Source organism: Salminus brasiliensis, chromosome 4 (genome assembly GCF_030463535.1).
Source record: "Salminus brasiliensis chromosome 4, fSalBra1.hap2, whole genome shotgun sequence".
Taxonomy (NCBI): domain Eukaryota; kingdom Metazoa; phylum Chordata; class Actinopteri; order Characiformes; family Bryconidae; genus Salminus; species Salminus brasiliensis.
Window position 1 is genome coordinate 18,814,935 of NC_132881.1, and position 27,052 is coordinate 18,841,986.

General features: G+C 40.2%; 3 protein-coding genes across 5 annotated transcripts in view; all 3 read right to left on the reverse strand.

The window, feature by feature from the left end:
• Window positions 1–27,052, reverse strand: part of LOC140554459 (arginyl-tRNA--protein transferase 1) — a 320,650-nt gene that overhangs the window by 201,548 nt on the left and 92,050 nt on the right. The window lies entirely within an intron of this gene.
• LOC140554458 (uncharacterized) lies at window positions 59–2,984 on the reverse strand. Its single transcript, XM_072677489.1, has 2 exons — window positions 2,905–2,984; window positions 59–2,084 (listed from the first exon to the last, which is right to left on the reverse strand). Exons 1-2 carry the CDS (start codon window positions 2,982–2,984, stop codon window positions 437–439), a joined length of 1,728 nt encoding a protein of 575 aa, XP_072533590.1. The 3' UTR covers window positions 59–436.
• The window catches only part of slc29a1a (solute carrier family 29 member 1a), a 33,329-nt gene continuing 14,002 nt past the window's right edge, over window positions 7,726–27,052 (reverse strand). Inside the window, exons 1-13 of one of the 3 annotated variants that reach the window (XM_072676806.1) lie at window positions 24,993–25,085; window positions 15,440–15,521; window positions 15,280–15,361; window positions 15,009–15,193; window positions 14,146–14,285; window positions 13,594–13,728; window positions 13,359–13,456; window positions 12,639–12,720; window positions 12,166–12,251; window positions 11,253–11,361; window positions 11,071–11,156; window positions 9,119–9,318; window positions 7,726–8,506 (exon numbers count right to left, since the gene is read on the reverse strand). In XM_072676806.1, coding sequence (XP_072532907.1) covers window positions 8,395–8,506; window positions 9,119–9,318; window positions 11,071–11,156; window positions 11,253–11,361; window positions 12,166–12,251; window positions 12,639–12,720; window positions 13,359–13,456; window positions 13,594–13,728; window positions 14,146–14,285; window positions 15,009–15,193; window positions 15,280–15,361; window positions 15,440–15,468 — 1,344 coding nt within the window. In that variant the 5' untranslated portion in view covers window positions 15,469–15,521; window positions 24,993–25,085 and the 3' untranslated portion in view covers window positions 7,726–8,394. Of the gene's footprint in view, window positions 8,507–9,118; window positions 9,319–11,070; window positions 11,157–11,252; window positions 11,362–12,165; window positions 12,252–12,638; window positions 12,721–13,358; window positions 13,457–13,593; window positions 13,729–14,145; window positions 14,286–15,008; window positions 15,194–15,279; window positions 15,362–15,439; window positions 15,522–16,396; window positions 16,453–24,992; window positions 25,086–27,052 lie in introns of those variants that run through there. The other 2 variants (XM_072676807.1, XM_072676808.1) reach the window with 2 other exon arrangements.

The following is a 27,052-nucleotide window of genomic DNA, read 5'->3' on the forward strand; positions in this document are numbered from 1 at the left end:
TCTGATATCATTGTGCAATACACATTTTGTAGAAGGAAAGCTTTTGTGAATCCAGCCACAGGTTCCCATCCTAACAAGCGTAAAGAAACTGGGCTGGTTACTCTACGAAATATACAATATAGAAAAATGTGATTTTTGATCTTACATCGCACTTCTTCATTGTTGTGTTCACCAGCAGGCTGCAATGCTACGGCAGTGTTGCATACGTTGTGTATTTAGTAAGAAATCTGACTAATTATCATTTTCCTGTTGTGGTTGTATTCCCTCTTACTCTCTGCGAAGGCCCACTTTACCTCTTTCCTTCTTTGCACAGCCACTCCTCATACCGGCTCTGCAGTGAATGGGCCTGCTCCTCCTCCTCCTCCTGCTGAAATGGTACATTATCAGAGTTTGAAGTGTGTGTTGACAGATACATTCGTCCATGCAACTGCAACACTCAGAGCTTCAAGCGGCTCAGGTGGGCGCTTAACTCAGCCTGCAGCGCCATCTGCTGGAATGTTCTGCTGCAGCTTTGCTCTCGCACAATATCCCTCATGCAGGATGAGGCATAGGCCACTTTACGGCTCTTCTCCAGAGCCTCCTCCCGGGCTCTCTGCAGCTGCTCCCTGCGGCGCTCCTTCAAAGCCGCTGCCTGCCTCCTCTGCTCCTGTTGTGCCTCTTCCTCCTTCAGGACGTGCACCCAGAGCCTGCGGTGTCTCGTCTGCTTATCCAGGTTCTCCATCATGACTTGCTGCATCCGGCGCTTGCTCTGCTCCTCTACATGCTGCTGCGCCTCCTTCACTCTCCTCTGGCACAGCTGTACCAGCACCTCCTTCTCCTCCTGCCGCTCCTTATGCTCTTGGCAAGCCCGCAGACGAGCCCTCCTGGCTTGCATCGCTTCCTTTTTGGCTCGCTCCTGCAATTCTCCCAGTCGTGTCTCCAGCAGCCGGGTGTGTTTCTCCTCTGTGCACTGCAGCCTCCGTTCTAGCATACTCCTCTTTACCTCCTCCTCAGCCTGGGCCTTCTCCTCTACTTCTCGCTTCAAGAGGGAGTGACGCAACTGCTCTCGCTGGTTCTCCTCCTTCAGTCTCTGCCGCTCTCTTCTCTCCCTCTTACTTTTGCTCCTCCTAGCCTGACGCTCCCTCACTTCAGCATGCTCCAGCTCCTCTTCTCTCTTTGCCTGCTCCCTCCTCTGCACCTCCCCCAGCAGCCTCTCCCTGCGGCGCATGCGTTCCTCCGCCTGCTTTCGTGCCGTCTCCAGCTGCCGCCGCCGCCGCTCCTCCTGCTCCTCCGCCCGCCTCCTCCAGCGGCCCTCTCGCTCCAGAACCTCACATTTCTGTCGCTGTGCCGCCTCCGCCTCCTCTTTTTCACGCTTCCTCCTGCGCGCCTCTATGTCCTCATGCCAGCGACGGAGGCTCCGCAGCAGCTCTTTTCGCCTCCTATGCTCTGCAATGGCCCGCCTCACCTCCTCCCTTTTTTGCGCCTCCTCACGCCGCCGTTCCTCCATCTGGCTCTGCAGTAAATGAGCCTGCTCCTCCTCCTGCTTGACCAGCATCAGCGCTGCTATCTTGCAGTCCTTCTCTGGGATGGTGACGCTCAGCTTCCTGCAGATGTCTTGCCTGAGCCTGCTTAACCGTCTTGCACTTGCTGGAGAATGCCGGAGGTCACCCAAGCTGTGACTGCAAGGCAAGAGCTGACTCGAATATGGTGTTTTCGACTCAGACGGGGACCTCGGCAAGTCATGAGCAAACCCAACTACGGATTGACTTTTTCCCTTTCGTATCGATTCACTGTGGTGCCTAACTTTAGAGCCACTGCTTTGGCTTTCGCTGGCCTGCTCCAGCACAGTCTCCAAACCCGAGAAAGGCTTTGTGGCCAACACTGGCTCCTTCGCCTCCTGTATAATCCTGTCTCTTTCTTTTCGACACAGCCGAAGACGCTCCCTTCGCCCTCTCTCATGAACCTCATATAATGCTGTAAGTGCATCCATTGGCGTGGCCTGGTGTTCCTCAATGAAATCTGTGAGTGTCTTGAAAAGCAGGTCAATGGGTTTCACCCCTAACCTCGCACAAGACTCCAATGACCTTGGACTGGTCAGCACATACCTGGGTCAAGGAAAGACCATTATTTAGTATCTTTTTATTGGAAACAGAAAATTAAGCAATATATTTTTATATTTTTTCCTTGTATCCAACCCAGATGTTAAAACTTCTCTGCTCCAATAAAATTTAAAAAGTGATCAATTAATCTAAAATTCACAATGTGTTTTTGAATTAACTTAGAATGGCCCAACATGTGTTATATATGTTCAGCTATAGAACTTATATTGCATATTTTTAAAAATATAAAAATAAGAATAACCATCCCCAAATCCCCCACATGTCAGTCATGAGAGAAGAATGACATTTTAATATCTGGGGGTTTTTTTTTTCTGATCATGGAGTGAGTTTATTTAGCATCATTAACATTTAAAATGTTGTGGCAATATTCTTCCTGAAAACAAACAAAAAAAATATTCACATTATTTATATGCATTTAAAGTGCATCTTATACTATGTGTTGAGTAGTGTGAGGAATTCCACGATGTGGGGTCTTTTTCCTGAAAAAGTGAAAACTGTCATTACCCCCACACATCATTACCAACACAGAACTGGCTGTGATGATGACACGTGGTGATGGTAATGAGTTTCACCATCAGTAGCTGTTTCAGCTGTTTCTCAGTAAATATGGCCATAGTACATCAGAAGTGCTGTAGAGGACACAGAAAACACATTTGGCAAATAAATCTAAAATAATTTAATTCTATATTTAGACAGAGAGGCTGAATCTAAACATTTGACATGTCCTTTTTGTGAGCAACTGAAAGTCTGGATGAAAAAAATAGATTTCTTGACCGTTTGGCAGCGATGGCGTGAAATGTCTCACCTGCTCAGTTCTGCTTCAGGCGAGTCGAAGTTGTCCAAATCCAAATGCATCATCGGCGAGCCTGGTCTGCTGTCTTCCATTTTCTCCGAGTTTACTGCCCCAAACACGGACAGAAAAACATGCACTCGACGCTCCTATACAGGGACCGGACATGATGTCCGAGAATCCATCTGAGAGCTAACCGGCTTAGGTAGCGCTAGCTTTGTCAGCTAACGTTAATCCGTCTCAGTGTCAGAGTGCTACATTCAACAGGCCAATTTCAGATGAAGAGAAGCGAGACAGAACTGAGTTATGGGACTTTAAAGTTGTTTTAATGCATTATGCTGTAAATATAATGCTAGAAATGAACTTTACAGACGTGAATTATAATCCCTGACTGTGTGTGTGTGTGTGTGTGTGTGTGTGTGTGTGTGTGTGTGGCGGTTTCCCCGCCGTCTGTTTGCTTCTCAGACGCTTTTCTGGTGTCCATGGCAAACAAACCAACGGTGCTGGAAAAGACATCTCTCCGACGGATCTGTGTGGAGCCGTTTTACAGCGCCCTCTGCAGTTCAGGTGGACTGCGCAGAAACACATTTCCGCTTCTAGTCTCTACAAATTAAAAGTCCCTAAAATGTTTTGATTATATCTTACAATATTACTTTCCACCCCATAATTTTTTTGTAAACATATTTAAACATACAAAAATATGATCTTCGTGTTAGCAATACTGAGAGATGGGTGTAATCTAACTAAACAAATCAAACTGAAGAAATGTTTTTTTTTTAACTACTACTATTAAAAACTACAATAAATATTTTTATAAGGAACCCATATTATTTTATTATATAAAATGCCTAAAATGAGTGTTATCACCATGGTGCGATCCCAAGAGCTCTTTGAGGCCTTCAGAAAGAGGGATGTAGCTGTACATGAGTCTTGGAATGAATTATGAAAATATCTCACAATGAATGAATAAAAATATCTCACAATTAGAAATCAGCCATTTCACTGTTTGAAAAAAAGAATTGCAAAAAAAAAACAAACAAAAAAAAAAACACCTACATGTCAATTTTATAATACAAAAGTTAAAAAAGATATCTTGTGGATTCATCTTGTTGACACAAATCAGTGTCAGCCATAGCCTGTTGGACACACCAGGAGGACTGAAGAATGTCTAGTGAAACAGTGGATTATTATATGATAACTGAACTTATTTCTTAATGTTCATTTATCTTTTTATCCACTTTTTCTGGTCAGGCTCACAGTGGGCACGGAGCCTACCTGGAATCATTTGGCATGCAGGAAAGCAGGAATACCCTCTGGACAAGGCATGACAGAGTACCCTACATAACCAATCACTCACGCACTCATTCCCAGGGCTAATTTACCATAGATAATTTACCTACCACGTGTTTTATTTGGAGGTGGGAGAAAACCAGTGGAAACCCACACAGGCACGGAGAGAACACACCAAACTCCTTACAGACAGTGACTGGAGCAAGGCTGAAATCCCCAGACTCCTGGAGCTGTGAAACACACACTACCTGTAATACCACTAAGGGGTGCTTTTTATCATTTGTTTTACCTGTAAGACTCATGAGTTGAAATGTAAGGAGATGAATTGGCCATATAGGCTATTAAGATTAAGTATTTTATGTATGTGTAGGTCCTGGTAAATGAGAGCATTTCTATGTGTAAATGTTAAAAGGTATTTAATTGCCTCCTACCTTTACACACACATTGCCACGTTCCTACAATTTAGGCCTACTTGTTCGGTGTTGCTATGGTATAGGTGTTGGTTGCCAAAGTATTGCTAGGTGGTTGCTGATGTGTTGCTTTGGTATATTGCTGTTGGATGTTAATGTGCTGCTATGGTTGTTCTGTGGTACAGCTGTTTGTTGCTGATGTGTTGCTATTGTATACCTGTTCACTAATTTGTTGCTAGGTGGTTACTATAGTAATAGGTTGGTTGCTAAGGTGTTGCTAGGTGGTAGCTAATGCAGTCCCTACAGCAGTTAGGCTGTTGCTAATCTGTTCCTAGGTGTTGCTATGGTGTAACTGTTGGTTCCTAAAGATTTAGGAGGTTGTCATGGTGTTTACAATGTTTACCGAGGGGTCTACGTGTGTTTTTAGCATTTGCTGTGTTTTAGGTGGTGGATGAAAGTGAATGTGAGTGAATAGGAAGAATGAGGGATAAAAAATATTAAATAAAATAGTAAAATAGAGGAGTGCAAGTCATTGTGGCTGTGGATTAGAATTTGGTGCTGTGCCATAAACAAGTACATGCAGTTTGGTGGGGGTCAGACAAAAGAGGGATTGGGATTTGGTAGGGTGAAAATAACGGGAGATGAAAATGGCAAATAAGAAAATGCAGGTGAAATGATGGATGGATGGAGACTCTAGTAAAAAGGTTATATTAAGAGCAACAATAGTAGAAGGGAGTAGAGGTGCAGTGACACTGAAGAAGTAGCATGAAGTGTAAAAAATTTTAAAGTCATAGACGTTGTAATTTACAAGACCTATGGAAGAAAGTTTAAACAAAGTTTCTACATTAAGCTTGAGGTATTGATCCTGGAATAATAAAACTAATAATAATAACAATAATAATATGAAGCGAAGAGATATTTGCAGGTACTGCATTAATTAAAATCTACCAATTTGGTCTTGAACAGTGGTCAAATGTCTAACCAGAATTCTTTCAGAAGCTTGTTAAGCTACCACAGCGTCTGGGCATTTTAATGAATTATTAGGTGAGCTGTATGTATGATTTAGAAAAAATGGCTTTACCTCCACAAATGATATTTTACTCCACAGTCAGAACAACAGATGGGAATATAGTGTTTCTATAAGTAGGCTACTGTAAGTATTTCAAATCCAGAAGGCCAGCCTGAAGAGTGTAGTGTGGAACTGATCATACTGACAAATGAAATTTGTAAATCCTGTGTGAACCTTTGCGTTTCCTGAAGAACGTCGCTGGGACATTTTAGAGGGCTTTATACGCCTCTAACTGTTCTCCTGCTTCCCGAAGAAACGTACATTACTTTAAATACACTTTCTCAGCCCTCTGCAGTAATTGAGCAATTGGAGCTGGCAGGGCGCTGGGACCTGCGGGAGGCGCTGTTGCTCCTGCTCTGGTCTAGCACAGGTTCGCTCTTCAGCAGCTGCTAGTGGAGTGGAGTGCTGTGTGGAGGGGTCTCCAGCTTTAGACTCCTGACTCCAGAGCGAAACAACAATTCTTTATTACCAACTAAACTATACACTAGGAACCTTTTTCACAAGACTTAAGCTGCCTTTGTATTTCTAATTGTGAGGCTGCTGCTCAATCAGATAATGACAATGAATGTAGAAACAAGGAGGCGGTTTTAATGTTGAGGCTCATTGGTGTATGCGGCACATCCAGTACAACTGATTGAGGCTAACTTGGTCATGTTTTGTTTTATCTCACAAATACCATTAAACTTAAAGAGAGAACACTAGTACTCAATTCACCAGTGCCGTATGAATGTACTGTTTAACAATGTTTATCATACCTCACTGAATCGTCACCTGTGACCATCCATTGCCATCTACTCATCACAATGACCACCTAGTCAGATATGGTTCTCTAATAACATATGACCAGGGAACACATACCCATTGGTAATGAACACTTCATTTTCTGGTCTTAATGTGGTTTTTTAGCTTTAAAAGACTGTTTGTCCCCTGTATAAGTACCCCAAACTCAGTCCTATGTAATTATAGGTGACATGAGCTTTTAATAACTTGTATAACTCCCATTCTTCACCATCAAAGGATGAAAGCTGTTTTTATTAGTAGAAATTAGTTCATCTGTTTATGCTTGCACAGTTCCTGTCTTTCACTTCAAGGCTTCCTCGCTTCCCGATTTAGAATCTATTGGGGCCCAGGGGGTATCAAACGAACCTGTTGCCGAAACAGTTTGTCATGTCGCCCACGCCACTTCCAGCAGGAACCTACACACACTCAGAACGGAATACTAAAATCAACCAACATTCTTGGCTTTCATGGACTGGGTGGGATTCTGCCAGATCTGCTCATTAAGTGTCTCAGTGGGCATAACAGACATCAACCATACCACAGATTTTTTTTTTGCATAATCCAGTTATGAACATGTAAACAATGCCATTCCTGCATTTTCCTCTCTGCTCTGCATGTCAACTATACTCCAGGACTTTCATGCAATAACTTTGTGTAATGTCACTTAAATCAACTGTCAGGTTTGTCTGTGAACAATTGTGACCACTCTTAAGGACTTTAACACCTTAAACCTAATTCCCCTTTAACACAAAGCAACTTTGTGAGCCATCCTGAGCTCACCAATTAACTAATACCACCTGGCTTCACAAATCTAAGGGTATGCAAACTACACATTCTACACCCATTACTTTTCTTACTTATGTCTCAACAAATACATGAAGCAAAGAGTATGTTTAAAGTGAAAAGCCTAGTTTAGTTCAGTTTTGTTCCAATCTGGCACATTTACATTTCTGCAAACCAGCTTATCTAAACCCATTCACTGAGGTAAAAAAAGATAAAAACGAACTACTCAGCTGCCCTATTATACACAATGTCTGACTTTAGTTGTTCTATTCTACCACAGCCAATTCACAATATGTCCCCTGCAGTAATTTAACAGCTGTGTCTGAAGAGAAAGCTGGCAGCTCGTTCTGGCAGAGCGTTAACCACTCAGCTCTGCTGTTCAACTCAACTTAATTTTGCCTCAAATCTGACCATAGCACCAACAGCACCTCGTCTTTGCTACTGAGCAAAATGTTAAAACAGAACACATATAAAACCATGAAACATCAGGAAAGCCAGAGATAAGGCTGTTAGAACGTATGTTCTTCATTAATTAAACTTCCAAAATTAATAAATGAACACATTAAAAAACATAAAAAATAAAACATAAGAATACTACACTGACCATACTCAGTTCCAGGAGAATAAACCAGTGAACAGATTTGAAAGGCACGCTATGTCAACAATAATGCATCACTATTGTCCTCGTTTACAGTTGCAGTTCATACTGTCACTACATAGTACTATTACTTTAAATACAAATATAGTAAATGATACTAGAATAAAGAAGGGGCATTCTTAAGAAAACAATCATCAAATGAGCTAATGATTTTTCTATCACTAGTCTAAACTGAGGGTTCTCAAACTTCTAAAGAAAATCAGCCCACAAAAAATATATAATTGCTTTTGGCTTGAATGAACGGCTCAAGTGAATAGCTGGGAAATGGTGCTCTTTTCCACCAACACCCCCCCAGGGTATTTTCCAGTTTCCTCAGATCTGGTTTGTGTGAACACTTAAGAACAATGGCACACACACACTTAAATGAGAAGTGACATTTTCTGTTTAAACAAAGCGGATGTTCTATTAGATTCAGTCCAATTAAGAATCTCTTTGTTTCCAACTTGCACAGTTGGCAATTTTTTGTTTACTTTCCCTAGGGGGCGCAATGATGAGTGGCTGCAGAACCACAGATTCTAGATCATGGCCCTGAAGCCAAAGGACAGTGCTGCTCCCAACGCCAGGCCCAGGGAGAGGAAGAAGGCCATGATGGCCCCTGCGGTCTCTGCTTCATGCTGGGACACTTTCCTGTGGGACACAGACAAAATAGCACAATATTAGCAAACAGGAAGTGGTTGCAGAAATGACCAGAAAAGCGGTACTTGCAAGCACGCTGGAACCCGCAAGAAAACGTAGATCTTATCCACTCAGCTATTCAGCCAATTACAAAGCACACACATGTTCAGCTGAGCAACCAGGACAGGGTGGGGCACAACCTTTTGGTTTTTAATAAATCACTGTAGAAATATTTGAGCAAGGCTTACATTTTTTTTTCACAAGCACATTTTTGCTACACAGGAAAATATACTATTTCCAGTATCTACGGTTTGTGAACAAATCAGCAGCTTCTTACCCCAAACGCAGGGTTCATTTTAACACATTGAGGGGCTAGTTGTAAAGCTGTCAAACACAAATTGATACATTACTATGAACCAAATAAGCTTTCCAGCCTATATACACGAAATATACTCAGCCCTACCAGGAACCATGAAAACAATCTGCTAATCCATTTCATAGACGCCCCTATTTTGAATAAGTATCTATGCAGCTTTTTGAAGCTTTTGTAAACACCAGGAGAGGGAATTTAACAAATGAAAATGATGGAGATGACTGTAACTACAACAAATACTGCATACTCACTTAGGTCCGAAGCACATGCAGAGGCTGGCCAGGTAACCGTTGCTGAATGAGAAGAGGATCATGAAGATGATGTACCAGGCATCATGAGCGAACACGACGGGCAAGTTGTACCTGGGTTGCACGTTACACAGAATGAAGAGAGGGACAAACACTACACGTGCTATTACCAGGCCGGGTAGCCAGATGCTGTCTTTGCCAGGCTGTGGAGAGACCGGACAAACAGGAATTGAACAAACACATACACTGCACTAGCAAGGTCGTCTTCATTGCAGCACATTAGAAACAGACTCATTTTCTAGACACCAATTACCAAACAGGTTGGTACTTGGAATTTTAGGGAAAAGAGTATTGTCTGCATGGGGGAAACCTGAACTTCACATTGCTATTCTGAACGTTTTGGTGAGTGAGTACAAAAAAAGAGGGAAAAACAAATCTACTACATGTACATAAGCTAAACCGGGAAATCATCCAAAAAACAGACATTTTGTCTGGCTTGGTCAGGGTAGCATACTTCTTACGTTCTTTCTTGAGTAGTTTAACCAGACTCTCTTCCTGAATTTAGCCTGACTTAACATTCAGCAAATGTCTTTATCAAAAAGGTACCCACAGATCAGAAAAGGCATATCAGGGGATTGAACAACATTGGCACTGCTATAATCACACACTACAGAACTGTACAGGAAGACCTCAGCTTCTACAACTCAATTACCTCTGCTCATACCACTGCCACAGCATTCCATTGATTCAATAGTTTAACAGCTTCTCAATGATGTCCAAAATAGTTCTCGTATGAAATAACTTGGTACTCCCCCACCAGACACTCAGCATGCAATCCCATTCTCCTAATTCCTTCAATTAGATTGGGCCCAGAGAGAGAGAGAGTTGTGCAGAACAGCTCTCACATTGAGCCTGGGGTCAGACCACATTACACATTAGACATTTAACTGAGGCACATGAAGCTGGAACAGCTGACAGCAGCTAGTGTGTGTGCTTGACATTAGGGATTCCTGTAGTTTCTCATTTCTCCGCCTTGAAAATCAGTGAACTTCTTTCAAGGCAGAAATGAGTTTCATCAAGGGTACTCAAGACTTTTTATGGAAGTCAATTAATCGAAATCACTTTATTACAAGTTAATTTACTTCATTGAATAACTGAACAGCAAGAATGATTAGCAAGTTGGGCTCAAGTTGAAATCTCTGCAGAACTTCACACAACAAATTTAAAAAACATAATGCAAATATATAGAATATGCATGCAATATGAAGCGGATGTGACAAAGACAAGGAACAGTCTCACATAAAGCACATATTTTGGACATTTAAAACCTAGTATGAAAAAAGCTCTTCAACCTCAGTAAATCGACCTTGAAGTAATTTGATTATGATGGTATTGCAGGGCTCTACCATGGTCACAGGATTATCATGGGGTAAATGAGGAGAAATTGTATTAGAAAAGCAGCAGGGCCTAGAACTGAGCATGCTAAAGACTCACTTGAAGTCCGGTCTATTTGTTTGTGTTCACAACATCCTAAAAACTTGACCTACGGGACAGTTTCATCATTGATTTAGCAAGATCTCCCGTTGTCCTGCAACCAGTGCACAAATTGCTAACAGGTGTGTTGAGGAATTACCAAGACTCATGAATCATTCCTCTCAACACCTCTTTTCCAAGTTTTTCCCACTGAATACACGAGGCATACATGTAAGGGAGTATTTTCCACAACAGGTCACTGGAATCACTTGAACTTTGTTTCTAGTATGTAAAACTCTCAGTTCAGGATGTCCTTTGACTCATACACCATGAAAAATCCCTGGAAAAGTTCAATACATACACAGGCCAGATGTTTTGGTTGACTCTTGACCAAGAAAATAACTTTTGTGACATAGACAAAGCAAAAGTGGAGCTACAAGCTTTCTTTACTTTGTTCTTTTTTGTTAAATGACACCACTTACCCACATACACACTGCAGTCAAGCTACGTCCAGCCCAGTCCATCACATTGAAGAGCAAGAAGCAAGACACGGGTATGAAGTAGGTTTCTGGGAACATAACAGCAAGCCAGTAAGTCAAATACCAGGAGTACAATGAGCACTGCACCATGTATGTAATATACATTCGTAAAAACATGCTCTTACCCCAAGCTCCTCCATCTGCTACAGTGGATTTAACCTCCACAGTCACAGCAGGAAACGTGCCAATGGTGATAGTGAAGACAAAGCAGACAGAAAGAGCCATCACCCAGATCTATAGAGAAGCAAGAAAATAACAGTGAATAACAGAAGATCCATGACATACGACAAAGTAAAGGTACAGTACTGCAGCTACTAAATATATTTCTTTTTGAAAATTCCATAAAGACACGCCCAAGGCATGTTTTATGTCTTACAAATAACACAAATTAGATATTTACTACTGCAAAAATCTCTTCTCTTGTTTTTTTATTCATGTTTTTTATTAAAAATCCCTAAATCATTCACAGCAAATGGCAAGAAAAACAAGTCATATTTTTATAAGTACATATTTTATGCATTCTAGAAGAGCAGAACCCTGTGGTATCAGTACTAATGCCAGATGTAGACCTTTCCTACGGCCCAATGCCGCATTTTGTCCAAAAAAAAAAAAAAATGCAGAGCCTGTGACCCAAGATGTCACTTGTCCCCAAGATCTCTTTGCATCCCCCCAGACAAACCATTTGACCAGATGAATTCTCACAGATTCAAAGTTAACAAGGATGTGATGTTTTGTTAACATATAGTCAGTTTCCATGACCACACTAAACAAGCTGATTCTGTACCTAGAGCAACTCATTTAGAAAACACAAAATGTTGAAAAAACACAGCTGCAGCTTTCAATATGAGCACCATCGTAGATTAATGATCTCAAGTAAGTGATTCCAATATAAACCTGCAGATGGAGGTGGGTCAAATCTGGCTCATCACACGCACGCACCCACAGTATATTTCAAGCCCCAATGGTTAAATAAAAGCTACACTGGATTCACATTTGGATTTGGAACAGTGCGCAACATCGCAGAAATTCATATGGTACCTTTTTAAAGATGGCAAACACAGACACTGTATGCGAGGCGTCCTCATCAGTGAGACTGACTACAGGCCTTTTCTCCCCAGGGCTTTCTGTGGAGGACAATTCAACAATAATGATCGCAAATGAACCTTTTTGTTTATTTATATTATATATATTTTATATATATTATACTTCTACAAGTGAAACTGAGGGCACACTAGAAACATTGAGAAACCAACAAGGGGAACCCAATCAGGCTCTGGCTCCATCTAAAGAAAACACTCAAATGCTGTACCAGCAGAGCTAAACACACATGTAGCGTCATTGTTCCAGATGGTTTGAGGTTTGGAGCAGACTTTAATTAAATGCATTCCTTGGCCACTGGGATAGGGTAGAGCTGGAGTGAGAGCTTGTTTGCTAACTCTTTCCTGTTTGTTGGAATTGGACTGAGAGACATTTTGACATACTTTACATTAGTGGGTAAACAGATATTCTACCTTTCCTCAACAAGTCCATCTTGTTCTCCTCATCATTGCCAGGTTTGGAGCTACTGGTGTCTGAGTAATACTGGAAAAATTCCTGCAGGACAGAAAGACAAACCATTGTAGCTGACTGACTGTACTATAAAGCTGAAGCCATTATGTAGAAAGGTGGTTCATTCTGTGTTTCCAGCTTATTAGGTATTTTGAAAATACATTGATTGGTTAAAGAATAGAATCTTTTGTTTTTGTATGCATTAGCACTGTGTGGTCTGATTAATTAATCAAAACTCCTGGATTACATTTGCATGGTGCGCTGCTACAGCAGTATTTGTATGGTTAATTATAACATGTCACATTTAAGGTTTAGCTGTTTTGCAGCCCACACATCAGGCAGATTTTACAGACTTCACATCAAGGCTGATACCTTAACGCTGATAATGTGGAAAGCAGACGCAGCAGTAGAGAAAATGGCATCACTGAGTACAGCGACAGCAAGTAAGCATTGTTGTAGCTAGTGAGACTCTTAGTAAGTAATGGTAGAAGTATTAGGTTTTAGACAGTAAAATCTACTCGTCACCTCTTGCACAAATAAAAACAGATGCTATAATATATATATATATATATATATATATATATATATATATATATATATATATATATATATATATATATATATATATATATATATAGCTTGGTGTATCAAACCCTACAACCAAAAAAATAAATAAAATGTACCATTTTTGGTAGGAGATGGTAAGAGATGATGGCTAGAAGTATTACAACACAGGCAGTGATGAAGTATCCAAAGGCACTGTCCTGCAACTCTGAACCAGCTGGAGAAGGGGGGGGGTCAAAAGGTCATGACTTTACATAGAAAGGCAATAATAATAACAACTGACTTCAATCAGAAACCTGCATATCAGATGATTATTTTAGGTTTTGTGTGTGTTAAAACAAATGTAATACGCACTGGCAAGTGCACAGATCATGGAGAACGCTGCAAACGTTCCAGCAAGTCCTTGGCCGCTCATTATAGGAGTTGTATAGGAAGCTGGGAGCATGCCTGCCAGGCCAAACAAACTGCCCTGCAGAATTGCACCAAATGCTGTAGAGATCAAGTAAACACATAAAAGAGTGGTGAGAAGTGAACATAAACACCCATCAATATACGGTCAAAACAACAGGCAGAAAACTCTCAAACTGATAACACGGACATGGCATATGGAAAACACACAACATCGCAAGAATTTCAAAGGTTTCAACTAAAATTTCCTTTTTATGTTGACTCCAACAGCTGGACTCCCCAAACCGGTATGTAATAATAACAACATCATCAAAGAAGTCAGGTCTATGATCTCGACCCCATCCTCCTCTGACTCAAAGAATGCAAAACCAACACAGTGTGACCTGTCCTAGGGAGACTCAGTCAGAAAACCTGCTAAAAATAAAAACAGTCGGATGCTGAGGCCCAGCATCATGGGGAGTGAAACGGTTTATGCAAAGGGGCACAGCAGACACTTACAATTAATGCAGATGATTTTGATCATGGTGAAGACGAAAAAGGGCAGAGGTGCCATGTCCACCTTCACCACTATGGCGGTAACTAGAAACACCACCAGGATGACCAAGAGACTCCCAGAGATCCTCAGCTTCTGAGGGATCCTGAGAAAGGGGAGGAAGCAGGAGGGAGGAGGGGGGGGGGGGGGGGGGGGAGTGAGGGAAGGGGAGGGTGGTGGGGGAAAAAGGGAGAGGGCATAAGATCAACATTCCTGAGATACTGCATTTGGGGAGTAAGAGGGTGTATGCAGGACCCCTCCCAATGTCCGTTCTTAATTAAAACAAACATGCCATTGGAGTACATGAACTATATGAAGGATTTAGATCCATCTACATCCTCCGCTCAGGCAAACTCTGAGCTCGCCAACAGCATTAAATTCTACCTGAAAAAAAGGCTAAGTGCAGATAAGGTTGACATAAACCTTTCATGCAGAGTTCACAGAAGGCACTGGATTAAACTGAAAAAATCTAGATGGCAAATAGAATAAAATGATCAGAAGCCCTTGTGTTCCTTGTGTTTTAAGGCCCAATTACACAAGTTTTCTGCCAGGAAACTCTTACAACTGAAATTATATTCAAACCAATCAATACCTTGATTAATTATTTCTAGGGTCTCTAGGGCATACATTTGATCAGCGTCAGTGAAAGTACCACTGACAGACAACTGCTCATTTCTTTTAAAAATTTTCTTAAAATTTTGTCTCAAGTCTTTTAGATAATATTACAACTGTCACTTTTTTGCAACATCAACCGCATTTGTTTTTTTACTGTGACTGGGTTATTATTGTTTTTGCGCAAAAGTGAATGAAAAAAAAAAGTTTGCCTTACCTCTGATGGATAAAAGAGTTAAGACAGGTAAAGATGAGCAGTGGCACCATGGCACATAAGGTCATCACATTGTTGAACTTGGCCTCTAAGACACTACGTGTGTCACCCTCTGCCACCACGCTGCTCGATGTCTGGTTGTGTGCAGTTCCATTTGTGGATGCATCGTTTAGTCGACTGGTGAAGTACTGTGGAGAAAATATGTGGTACTGAGAAAGGCGACTTTTGTAAAATGACACTTTTACATCAGATAATCTGTCATTAAAAGGATTACCATAGTGGCAGTCATAAAGAAGTTCCATGGCAGGAGAGTTCCCAGCCCCAAGATGAAAAAAATAATCCATACTGCATTGTACCTGTCAGAATACATATATTATGACAACTGTGCATTTTCAGCCTTCAGGACCTTGAACAAAGTGGCCAGATACACTCACCTGTCTTGGGGAGTATTAATTGCAGTCATTGTTCTTCAAATGGCTCGCTGCTCTGCTTTAAAAGCTGGTGCCAAATCTGTAACTACAGAAATGTTCTAATTAAAATCACATTCACATTCTTACACACTTTAATTTATACTACATGATTTAATCTTAACTTCACATATTTCTTGGATGATGCTCATGTGTGCTTTTATTATTATTGGTAAAAGAACCAATACCAATAACTAAATCACTGTTGGTTACTGAATCTTTCCACATAGGCCTACAAGTAAGCTTTATAATGTGCATTGTATATGAAATGTTATAGACACCAGAGACACAGAACACCACTGCCACCAATTTCCTGTAGAAAGGGATCTGACCTTTGAGGCAGAAAATCCACACCCTCTGGAATCTAAGGACATTTTACTATACTGCAAATTCAATCATAACAGTTAAATCCCAAGGAAAACATCTGGGTTAGCCAATATAAACATTCCAAAGCAACAGCACTATTAAAATAAAACATTTATTAACATTTTTCCCCACTTCTGAGGCTCCACTCCTGAGGCTCTAATTAATTACAATAATATAATAATTATAATAATATTTGTTTAAATACATCATTTTTTAAATGTGAGAAAAGCTTGTCAATGTTTTCATGGTTTTGGAGTGAGTACTTTTAACATTTGGTTAATATTCAGTTGATCAACAACAATCAATCTGAAATCATCTAGTTAAAACCTGAAGGGTGTGCACTACAAAATTATTTAATTTTTTCATCAGTGTGGATATTGCAATTTTGTATTGTGAATTCAAAGCTACACAAACTACAAATTCATTGTATTGTGGTGAGAGTTGTACAAAAAAAAACACAATCCAAAGTTCAACAGCAGCCACCAAACCACAGCAAATTATACAGTCATGCAAAAAAAAAAAAATGTAGAGGTAGAAATACAATGTAAAATGTCTTACAATATGGTTCCGTCTATGATCCACCAATGGAGATAGCTGCTGAACAAAGCCTTCAGTCTTATATGCTGAATGAGACTTGAGGAGGGACCAGAGCCCTAAAAGCCCTACTCAGCCTGACCCAGCCTCTACAGCCCAACCCACACAAACACTACAAATGAGAATGCTTCACTTAGATTAAATAAACTCAAAAAAAATAGCATGCTTTTTCATCAAGCCATATTTGTAGCCCAATGAGGAAGGTGAAGGGCTCCAAATGTGTGAGCCAAGGCTGAATCTATACCTATATTATGATTTACTACAAAAACCTGAAACAAAGGGTACTCCAATTGAGAACCATGCCTTAACCATTTCTGCACTGACCATCTTGAAGAGTGCCAAATTACCATGTAATTAACCTTAATGTAAAGTACTACAGCCTACTATAAGTAGACAACATGAACAAAAGATGGGCAAATGTAACCTTCCAGGTGCCAGCATTCCAAAACAGAGTATGTTGCATTTTAAATCACAAGAGGACAATGGTGTTAATTAGAAACATTATATATAGGAAAATCCGTTTCTGATGAACTAAAATGTTGGCACATCATCCACTGAGGAAAAAAGACCTAGAAAAAGAATCCTCATCAGCATTCAACTGGTTAGTAGTGTTAACTCTTTACCTCTGATCATTTTTGTTTTAATTCATTTTAAGTATTCTTCTGCATCCTGCTCAACTGTTGTGTTTAGGTCTGTCATGATAATTACATTAACTTATTGTACAATACATGGCAATGAATATTGTCCATTGCATTTATTTTTGTTTTGTTAACATACACATGAATGCCATCAACACCAAATTGGCAAAATAAAACATCTCCATTATTAATTAATAGTTAAATGCTTTCAAAATGGTGTAAAGGCTTTATTATGCGATTATCATTATATCAGTGGCATACAGTAGTCTCAAAATGCCCAAAACATTGTTTATCGCAATTATTTCTGGGACAGTATATTATCCACAAAAATATTGTTATCATGACAGGCCTAGTTGGGCTAATAGGTTTTTGACTCCCCTCTACCACATATGCTGAACACCACCATCTCTGTCACAGACAATACACCACTAAGCTGGGAGGGTGTGTATGTATACCAGCAAATAAGCTTGCTTTCACATAAATAAAAGACATGCATACAGAAATATTTATTATTACAATGTGATGTAGTCAATATCATGCATCTTCTATTGAAAGCATCTTCCTTTTTTGTCTGTGATTCCTACACTGAGTGAGAGATCCACTGTTTTCCCATCTGGAGTAATTGTTTTATGTACGTTTGACACATGCGCCAATATAAAATGTGCTGAATGCTTTTTTGGAAACAAAGACCATCAGCAGATGCTTGAGAAACGAACAAAGAGGCACCGCTCAAAACTCATCCAAACAAAGCAGGACACTGCATGCATCGATGAAACAAACAGCATGACTTCGCTCTGTACACATATTCAACACATTTTCCATGGATCCAAACAACTGCCAGAAAATGTCTCCATTAAAAAGGTTTATTCCATGTACTCAAATCATACAACTGTCTTCTGAACAGCTCTGGTCTCGGAACAGCATCTATCATATCTTGCATTTTGAATTACTCAAACACCCATTTGGAGGCATCAGGTATCTATGGCATTTAATAAATGTTCTACTTATCTGGCCTCATCTCCACCCCTTAATAATATTTTTTTTAAAAAACGGACGTTAACATACTATGGGTATAAGGATTTCAATACAGTACAGTCTTATGTAAAATATTCCCCTCCGTTTATCATAATGGTCAATAATCAAATATACAAGCAATTTAAAGAGGGGGGTAAATGGGGAGGGAACGCTAAAGCATCCAACAGTGGCAGCTTAGAAAAGAAAAATTAAGAGAATACCACAAAATATAACGAAAAACTAATCCATACAATAAAATAACATAAATAATGAATAATTCAGACATCAGGTTAAAGAGGACATAATATTTTAAGCAAGATATTTAGTTGTTTATTTATTTTCCCATTTTTGTAATAACACCGGCTCTTTGCAATCATCATAGCAAATGTTATAGCACGCATCATAGCTTTTTTAGCCAGCTAACAGTAGTTAACTGTAGTGTCTTTCAATTCTTGTTGGGGGGGGATACACCTCATGCTTAACAGTTCGTTTCATGAAATTCTGCAACTTTTCTTCTCTAAAAATACCTCATTGCAGCCAACACATTCTTTTTTAATGTCATCAGTTCACAGGACTTGTTCCCAAAACACATCAGGCTTGTTTGGATGTTCCTTTAAACACATCTGAAACTGAGCTCAGTGGTCGAATGCTTCAAATCCCAAGCCATGTTGCTTTGTCATCAATTTACCATGCTCTCTCCTGGTGGGTAGATGGTGGGTTCTTCCCACCATCTACCCACCTGGCTGGCACAGGCATCTGTCCTCTGGGTGTGTCATCTGCCTGCTTGTTGTGATGTTGCATCAGCAGCAGTTCGAAAAAATGTAGTGGCTGGTTTTGCATGTATCGGAGGAGACATGTTAAGTCCTTATTCTCCTAGTGTCTAGATCATTGCTAATGCTACAGGCAAATGGCAGTACCAATTTACAAATAAAATGAATTAATTAAAAACAACTTGTTTTACATCTGTTAAGTCTTTCATTAAGTGCATCACATCTGCAGGGTTTGCTAAAATGCCCTATAAGTCCTACGAGCAGTTCAACTCAAGTTTTAACACCTGTTTACGGTCATTAGCTGCCTTGATACCTTCCTGGCCATGTTGTCCCATTAGTCAGAGTAGTAATGAAGGTCTTGGTAACTGAATGATGAAAACATTAATACGTAATGTCTTGCTAAGGTAGACAGCTCACTGCTAGCACTTCGTGTTTAGCTTGATTAGCAGTTATTTATCCAATAAAATATAATTTAAGGCTACGATACTGCACTTTGTTTTAGACATGACTGGGTTCCTCCCTGCCTCTGATTGCTGTCAAATCGGCAGCGTTTGTTTCGTTTCAACACAGTTTTGAGTCTAGTATATATTATATAGAGGGATTTAAGGACTCTGAGTTTGAATCAAGTCTTATCGCAGTTAGTAAGGTGTCTTGTGGCCAATAATGTTTTTTTATGGTAATTTTAAATTATATTTTGCAGCCACACTGCTGAAGTTATTTTACCCATTTAAGAAAAGTGTAAGCAAAGCACTGAACGCTGCCCTGCCCATTTTAAATTGTCCATGACTGAACGATCCCTAACAGGTTTTGCATGACCTGATTAGTAAGGCACAGGAGAGGAAAAGGCACATTGTATGTCTGCAGTGAATTCTATAGGTTAGCTGTTGTGCTCAGATTTGCGGTATTTCAATTAAACAATGTTCACTTGGTCAAAAAAGTTGTACCAATACACTTGTACCACTCCTACTTACAAATACAATTATTTCAATTGCATTTATACCATTTGACAGATGCTCTTTTCTCATCCAGAGCAACTTGCAATTTAATAATGATAAAGAGGAAGGCAAATGCAGTGTTAAAAATTACTTATTGGTTGAGTGGTAGTCTTGTCTGGGCATCTATTTTGACCACTATGATATACACTATGAATTACTGGCCATTGACTGGAAACTGTATAGGTTACTTTTTAATTAGACTATTAAAGGAGAATGTTAAGGGTATTGGCAGTCTGTTCACACACCCAGTATTACACCCATACCCAGCAGGAAACTTACAAGTAAAATAAAATGCAATAAAAAAACAAAAATAATCTTAATAATGCACACTGTGTATCAAACATTAGAATAAAATAACAATATTGGGCAGGTATAATCTGCCTGAAAAATTAAAACAATGTTAATTTTCCTTTTGCATCAAACAACCTGTAGCATGATATATGATTTAATTTGTTTTTTTTTTGTATTTTTAAATATTGCAATATGTATTGCAAAAAGAAAAAAAAACACTATGGTAATGAGTTTGTTTTCCAAAATCATGCATCCCTAGTCCAATGCTAATATTGTATTATCTGCTACTACAGAGAAGAGTCTGATAGTGTGTAATCTTATAACAAACACAGTTCAGCAGTCACATGTGCACAAAACACTGCCTAAGACTTCCAGTCTATCATTGCGTTTCATTTTATTTGTATGTATTTTCTGTTTTAAGTTTTGAATTAAATAACTTTGTTCCACATCAAATCACAAATCAAGACCCACCAACATGACTGATAGCATATCAACCAACTCACTGTAGAAATAACCATGTGGCGATTCCAGGTGCTGCACTGGCACAGGTCAAAGTTGCTTGTTGTGAGAATGTCATTCTAATCTCAGAACTAAACCCAAATAGACCAGAACGTGGGAAGTGTTCTGTGATTCTTGTTTAACAGAAACATTTCCAAACAATGTGCACTCCTCATCAGAGAGTGCAGCTTGTTTAAGCAAGAGATGAGCAACATGTTAAAGACAGTGTTTCACATAAGGAGCAAAACATGAGAAGTCCATACTTTGCACAGTTTTGTGGTTTTTCTAACCCAAAACTGTTTCAACTCGTGACAAAATCAGCACATCAGTTCCCCACAAATGGAACTGAAAACCATTGTTGTAACATTTGTGCTCCAAACCTTCAGGAATGCACAAAAGCACAGATTCACAGATTCTAGTGAGAATCTAGATTCTCACTAGATTCCCCTTCACAAGAAAAATACTGTATCACTTAGTATACAATAAAAGAATTTTAGCTAGAAGAAATTCAAGGCAAAATAAGGCAAAGTGCCCCCTTGCCACACACTCCCCAAGTACTGATAAAACATTTCTAGATAGGAATGTTTTATTATATTTATTTTCAACCTAAAAAATGTAGGGAATGCATCTGCGTGCTGTATAAGAAGGTGGGAGCACACCTGATTTTAAGTCAAAACATGCACCGCTTGTCATCGTTCATTAAAAGCACAGATGTTTTCCAAGGCATTGTCAATCATTTACATTATAACTCACTCCCTGATCCACTTGCTTGCCAAACCTGGAGAAGCAAATCACTCCACATTGGTTCTAATCCAACCAAGAAGTGCATGGGCCAGAGTGCAGAGTGTTGCACCACACAAAAGAACATCAACTCTCCATAACCGGTCATCAGCACATGCTGTTCGTAAACACCACGGTCATCTTTGCAAAACAGAGACTGTCAAAAATCACCTTGGCCAGCCTCCCAGATTCTCTTCCAACAGCACTTCCTGGGACTGCGTTCCCCAACTGCCCTTGTGCAGTACGGCATTTAAAAAAACAGTGCCATGGGCTCCAGGAATAGCCTGCCTGCTGGGGTGCTGAGCCAAAGGTAGACCATGTAATCTGAGGAGGTCTCCGAAAGATAGAGTGATTCAGAAACCAGTAACACAGCAAGATTACACTAGCAGTCTTCTCCATAATCCATGGAGATCTTCCAGCTCCCAAAGCAATGTGGAACCTAGACACAGCTTTGCTTCAACTCCTTCTAAAGGGCAGAAGGACATCATGGTTGCTATGAATTCCATTAATATGCAAAGCTGTAAATCCTCAAAAGAGGGCTCAAGTCTCTCCCCCCAGGAATGCCACCCCACGTGCTATTCAGAGTATTAAAAGCAGAATATTCTATTGACCACCTCCTTAGAATAAAAAATAAATAAATAAAAACTTTGGTAAACACAGAACACAGACCATGGTTACAGTTATATTCCTTGGATTGGTTTCCAAATGCTATGAGGCAAAAAAAGTTGGACTAGACCCCATGTGCTCCTTTTCTCTGTTCATCAGGGTTGAGCAAGTTACTTCAAAACTGCTACATACAATGGTTAAGTCTGGTGTAACCTGGCCCCCATTTCATTATTCGGAATAGAAATTTATGGAAGCAATGGAATTATAAACTGGTTGACTCACACATTGCGTGAATGTGAGCCTCAAAAACTACAGAACACACTTCTACACATATGGTTATGAGAACTACATTTTGTAGCCACAAGAACTCTAAAAGCTGGTATTTGGAACCAAAAGGCAGTAAATCCTTTACGTCCTGTAAATTTCAGTTACCCACTATATTGCAAACTCTTCATAAGGGTCATCAGGTAGGCACCTCCCTTCTTCAGTGTTTCGCTAAATTAAGCCCACAATCCACAGACCCACTTCCCTCCAAGCTCACTTTCCAGAACTATCGCTTAACCAACTTCATAACTGTAGAACCACACTAGTATTCCTGGTGACTAATGATGTACCTAGCCCCACTGCCACAAAAGTACTATATAAATAGGAAAATATGAATTGGAATTGTGTGAAACATAAAAATGTTCTCCCTAATTGGGTGAGGTTAACTCTCTGGTGGGTGAAACTAATCCTAGGCACAAGTTAATTTTACTCCAAATCACTTTAGACAGCTCTGCTCTAGAGTGAAGCTTCTGGTTTACTGATAATGCATTTTGAGGGTGGGAGGAACATTTGAAAAACTGCAACCATTTCCGGACAGATACCTGAAGACTACTAAAATGCCAACTAAGCCTACTACTATTATGATTAGGGAGTTTGGTTTTTTATCATTGTGAGGGGATTCCCAGTGGTTGCATGACATTTGCATAATGCATTATGGTTATTGTAAGGCACAAAGCACAAAAAGAATGCACAATATCACATAGCCATGATGCTGAGGGATGAAATGCTGAGCCACAAAATATTACATAAGACAAATGACATTAAATTCTGGCCAGAATGTCCCGGTATGGGTTTCTTGACAGGGTCAGTACAGAAGCTTGACAAAGGATACACTAACAACCTAAAAAGATCTAACAACCTAATGAAGTACTCCCCTTACGAAGAACATGTGACAGCAGGAGAGGTCATACGCATGCTTAGGAAAAGCACATAGTCGCTGCATTGATGCCAACCTTCACATGAAGCTCACGTGAAACCCATCTACACAACATCAACCCACGTTTCCTGTGAGTGACCCGCTTGGCTGCAAACAGTCCTAAAAAAGTACTTTTGTCTAAGTTAACGTTGACGGCTTTGCAAGCATTGTGTGTACTTCTGAAAGGATTTGATGATATGCAAAATACAATGTTTCAGTACCGGCGAATTCCAAGCCAAGCTAATAAAAGCATATTGTAATGTATGATGTAATGGATTACTCAATTTCCCAGCCTTATACGCTATATGGACAAGCGTCTTCGGACACCTGCTAATTCACTGTTTACTTCTAAATCAAAAAATGTTTATCCTGCTTTTGTCAGAGTAACTGTCCCTACTGTCCAGGGATACTGCTTACAGCTTTCTACTAGATTTTGGAGCACTGCTGTGACTATTGGATTGCAATCAGTGACAAGTGTGTTAGCGAGTTTAGGATGTTGGACCACCCCACCTCATCCCCCAACCGATCCCAAAAGTGTAGGATTGAGCACCATCATTCTACAGCTTTTTTTTTTTGTAGTTTTTACCATAAGCTTTTTGTAAGGGTTGTTCCCATCACCACCACTGCGAACTATCCAAGTGGGTAAGTTTCCCTACAATTCATAATACACTACTCTAAATGAGTTTGTGTTCATCTGACAGATTTAATTAGGTAGGTAGGTTAGGAAACTGCCTTTTTATCAGATCCACGCTCAGCATTAGTAGACACAGGGAGAACCGTATCTGGATGCATGAAAACACGCGAGTCCATTCAGCCCGCAGCTACACGCGATCTTCCACTGCTGCCGAGACAAAAGATGCATTCTTAATGCATTTCATGTGAAAGAAGTCAGCCCGACAAGACACGACTACTGCAGTGCCCCAAAAACCAAGAGTGATGGCATGAGACACTCTGACGAAATTACCACACTGAACCTGTGACTCGTTTCCTGCTACAGGATGGCGAATGTGACGGGTGACAGAATAATGTATATTAGACACGTAGAACCAGCCACACTTTATGGTGCCTAATATGACGGTCTGAACTCTTTATATTGAATATTTTGTAGTGGCATGACTATAAACACTGATTTAGGCGCCTGGGGCCATTTTCACAACATTTCCAAAGGACTTCTCTTCCCCTCCACGTGGGTGCCATACTACTCTCAAACATTAAGCGAGCACAGTACCAAACGTATACTCTGTGTAAATGATGTTTTTTTTTTTTAGACAGGACACGTCCGTTTAAACTATTCGCTACACAAAAGTCCTTAATAATTCGATGTATGTTTGGTTTAACTGTTTAGCACAAAGCTAGAACCGTGGAGGACAATGCAGCGCGTTGGCGCTAAATTTAATCCTGCCAAAGAGAGCAGCATCATGCCAGCTCTCTCGCTCTCGCTCACTCGCACTCGCGCGCGCACGCACGCACGCGCACACATCCACACACTCTCTCTCACTACGGCTATCCACACTGCTCAATAAGACAAACGACGAACACAGAAAACTCGAGTCTCTCCACCATAGCGAACACGTTAAAGCGCGGGTAAACCAAGAACTACCAGCGTCACTTTCCTCAACCTGAGATACCCCAGAATATGACCCTGGGTGACGCTCACAAACACGAAGCTAAACTGAGTCGAACCCCACCACAGATAGTGATGTTTCTGGGGTAGAATAAAGACCCTACCTTTTCAGAGGTTTTCCCTGTGAACTGGTTCGGGTTCGTGTTCGCTGCTCACAGGCAGAATGATTTAAGCGCGCGCCCACGTGCAGCACAAAGACTGACTCACGAGAATGTGAAGGGACTCCCCACTACAGCGTAACGTAACCACTACCACTACGGCAGCCCTGGGGTACTGCAGTTCCACGCTGAAAGTAATAGCGCTCGGTTCTGTGCTTTTGGCTTTACAGTGTTGATAAAGTCGTTGGTAGTTTTATTTGGACACATAATGAAGGCAGGGTTCTGTCATTGAATGCATGTGGGTTGTGTCAAAAAGCAGGATAAAGTATACAGCCATGTGCAAAAGTGAAAGACCACGTGTTTGGTTATTGACTCTTACTGATTAGATAAACTAGGTATGGTAACAGTTAATCCCGGGCTTCCTTGAGGAGAGCTATTAATAAGTTAACAACATATTGTTTGTTTTTCTGTATTTAATACAATATAGTTATACAAATATAGTTTTGTATACCCATTTTCCCAGACATTTAAACCTTTGCACAGTATTGTATGTAGACAACAAATTCACAAATGTGTAGTGAAAAATAGGCTACCCACAGTAAAGCACCTTAGAACAGTCCTGTCTCCTGAAATTTGGATTTCATTTTATTTATTTTTTAAATAAGGCTGATAACATCACCATTACCGACTACATTCCAAAGTGCAGTCTTAAAGTAAGCTCACCTTATAGAAAAATAGTTCAATTAACTAAGTAGTAAAACAGCTATGTTTTATGGAAATGTACTTACTGATGCGATTGAACAGAATCAGCTTCCTCATGTGCTGTAATTAATGCCTTAAACTGACCCATCTGCTGTGTTGTTACTGTCACTAACAGTCATTACAGCAAGGCTACACAGAAACATCACCAGACTGTAGCCCAAGCAAAAATAGCAACCCAACAAACTCAACCTAGGAAGTTGAAATGCCCTGCACTAGCAAAAATGTTGTAAATGCTTGAAATGACCATAATTTGTAAAACAAAAAAAAACAAAACAAACAAAAAAATAATGCTATGCCTAATTATTACAGTAGACACAATGTGTGTGCATCTTATTTTTGTACAGGGAGCTAACAACAATAATGTCTGCACCAGACAGTCAAATTTCACACTGAATATTTCCAAAGTGCAAATTTAATATATAATATCAGAAAAACTGTTTTTTTTTTGTTCTGTTCCTGTTCCAAATGTGCACTTGTGTAAACAGCTCTTAACTGCAAACAGCCTCAGTCCCAGCAGGAGAGCCAGGGGGCAGTGAAACACTTAGAGAAGGCCAAGGGCCCTGGAGGGCCAAATGAAGTACCGCCACTTAGAAACCATAGCAATCAGTCCATCTCTATGACAGCACAAAGTAGTATTTCAGGGGTTTTAGTAAAACAAAGAGCAAAGGTTTTAAAGATGATTTTGAAAAGTGCTGTAAATGCACACTACTCTCGTTCGGGTTCATTCCTAAAGTTAAACAATTCTTTGGTGGGTTGATGTTATGGATTAATTGGCATATTTAAAATAGAACTGGCTACATTTTTTGTTTACTTATGGTTTAGGCTATAAATGGGCGGGTGAGTAAAGAGTGTGAAGACGTTGTTAGCACACACAGCCAGACTGCTCTGTTTCCACCTACACCCAGTCAAGTCTAAAATCAGCATGCTGTGGTTGGGACTGTCTGGAGGCTGCCCTTGAAAATAACACACAAACACAGAAGTGGAGAAAGGGAGAAGCAGAGCAGAGAAAGGAATGAGCAAACCCCCAGGCGTTGCAGTACATGTTATAAAATATAAGCTTGATACCAACTTCAGTGTTTTCAGACCAAATACAGCACACTATTTCCAACAAAAACTTTCCAGATATCAATATTTCCTTCCGCAAAATGTCAGCCCTGACAATGTTTTTCCAAGTCCAGTGAACAAGAAAACATGGTCATTTCACCCCACACTGGCTGCTTTTCCATCTAGAGTGAAATTTAATTCTAAGTGCAGTGAGTTGTGTCCTGTCAGTTTAATTTCACCAGTAGTGTTAAGTTGGATGG

What these genes read in the sequence shown, in the direction of transcription:
- LOC140554458 (XM_072677489.1), bottom strand. Translation starts at nt 2,984, where the DNA reads ATGGAAGACAGCAGACCAGGCTCGCCGATGATGCATTTGGATTTGGAC. An exon ending in CCTGAAGCAGAACTGAGCAG is followed by an intron (nt 2,085 to 2,904) that starts GTGAGACATTTC and finishes TCCTTGACCCAG; the next exon opens with GTATGTGCTGACCAGTCCAA.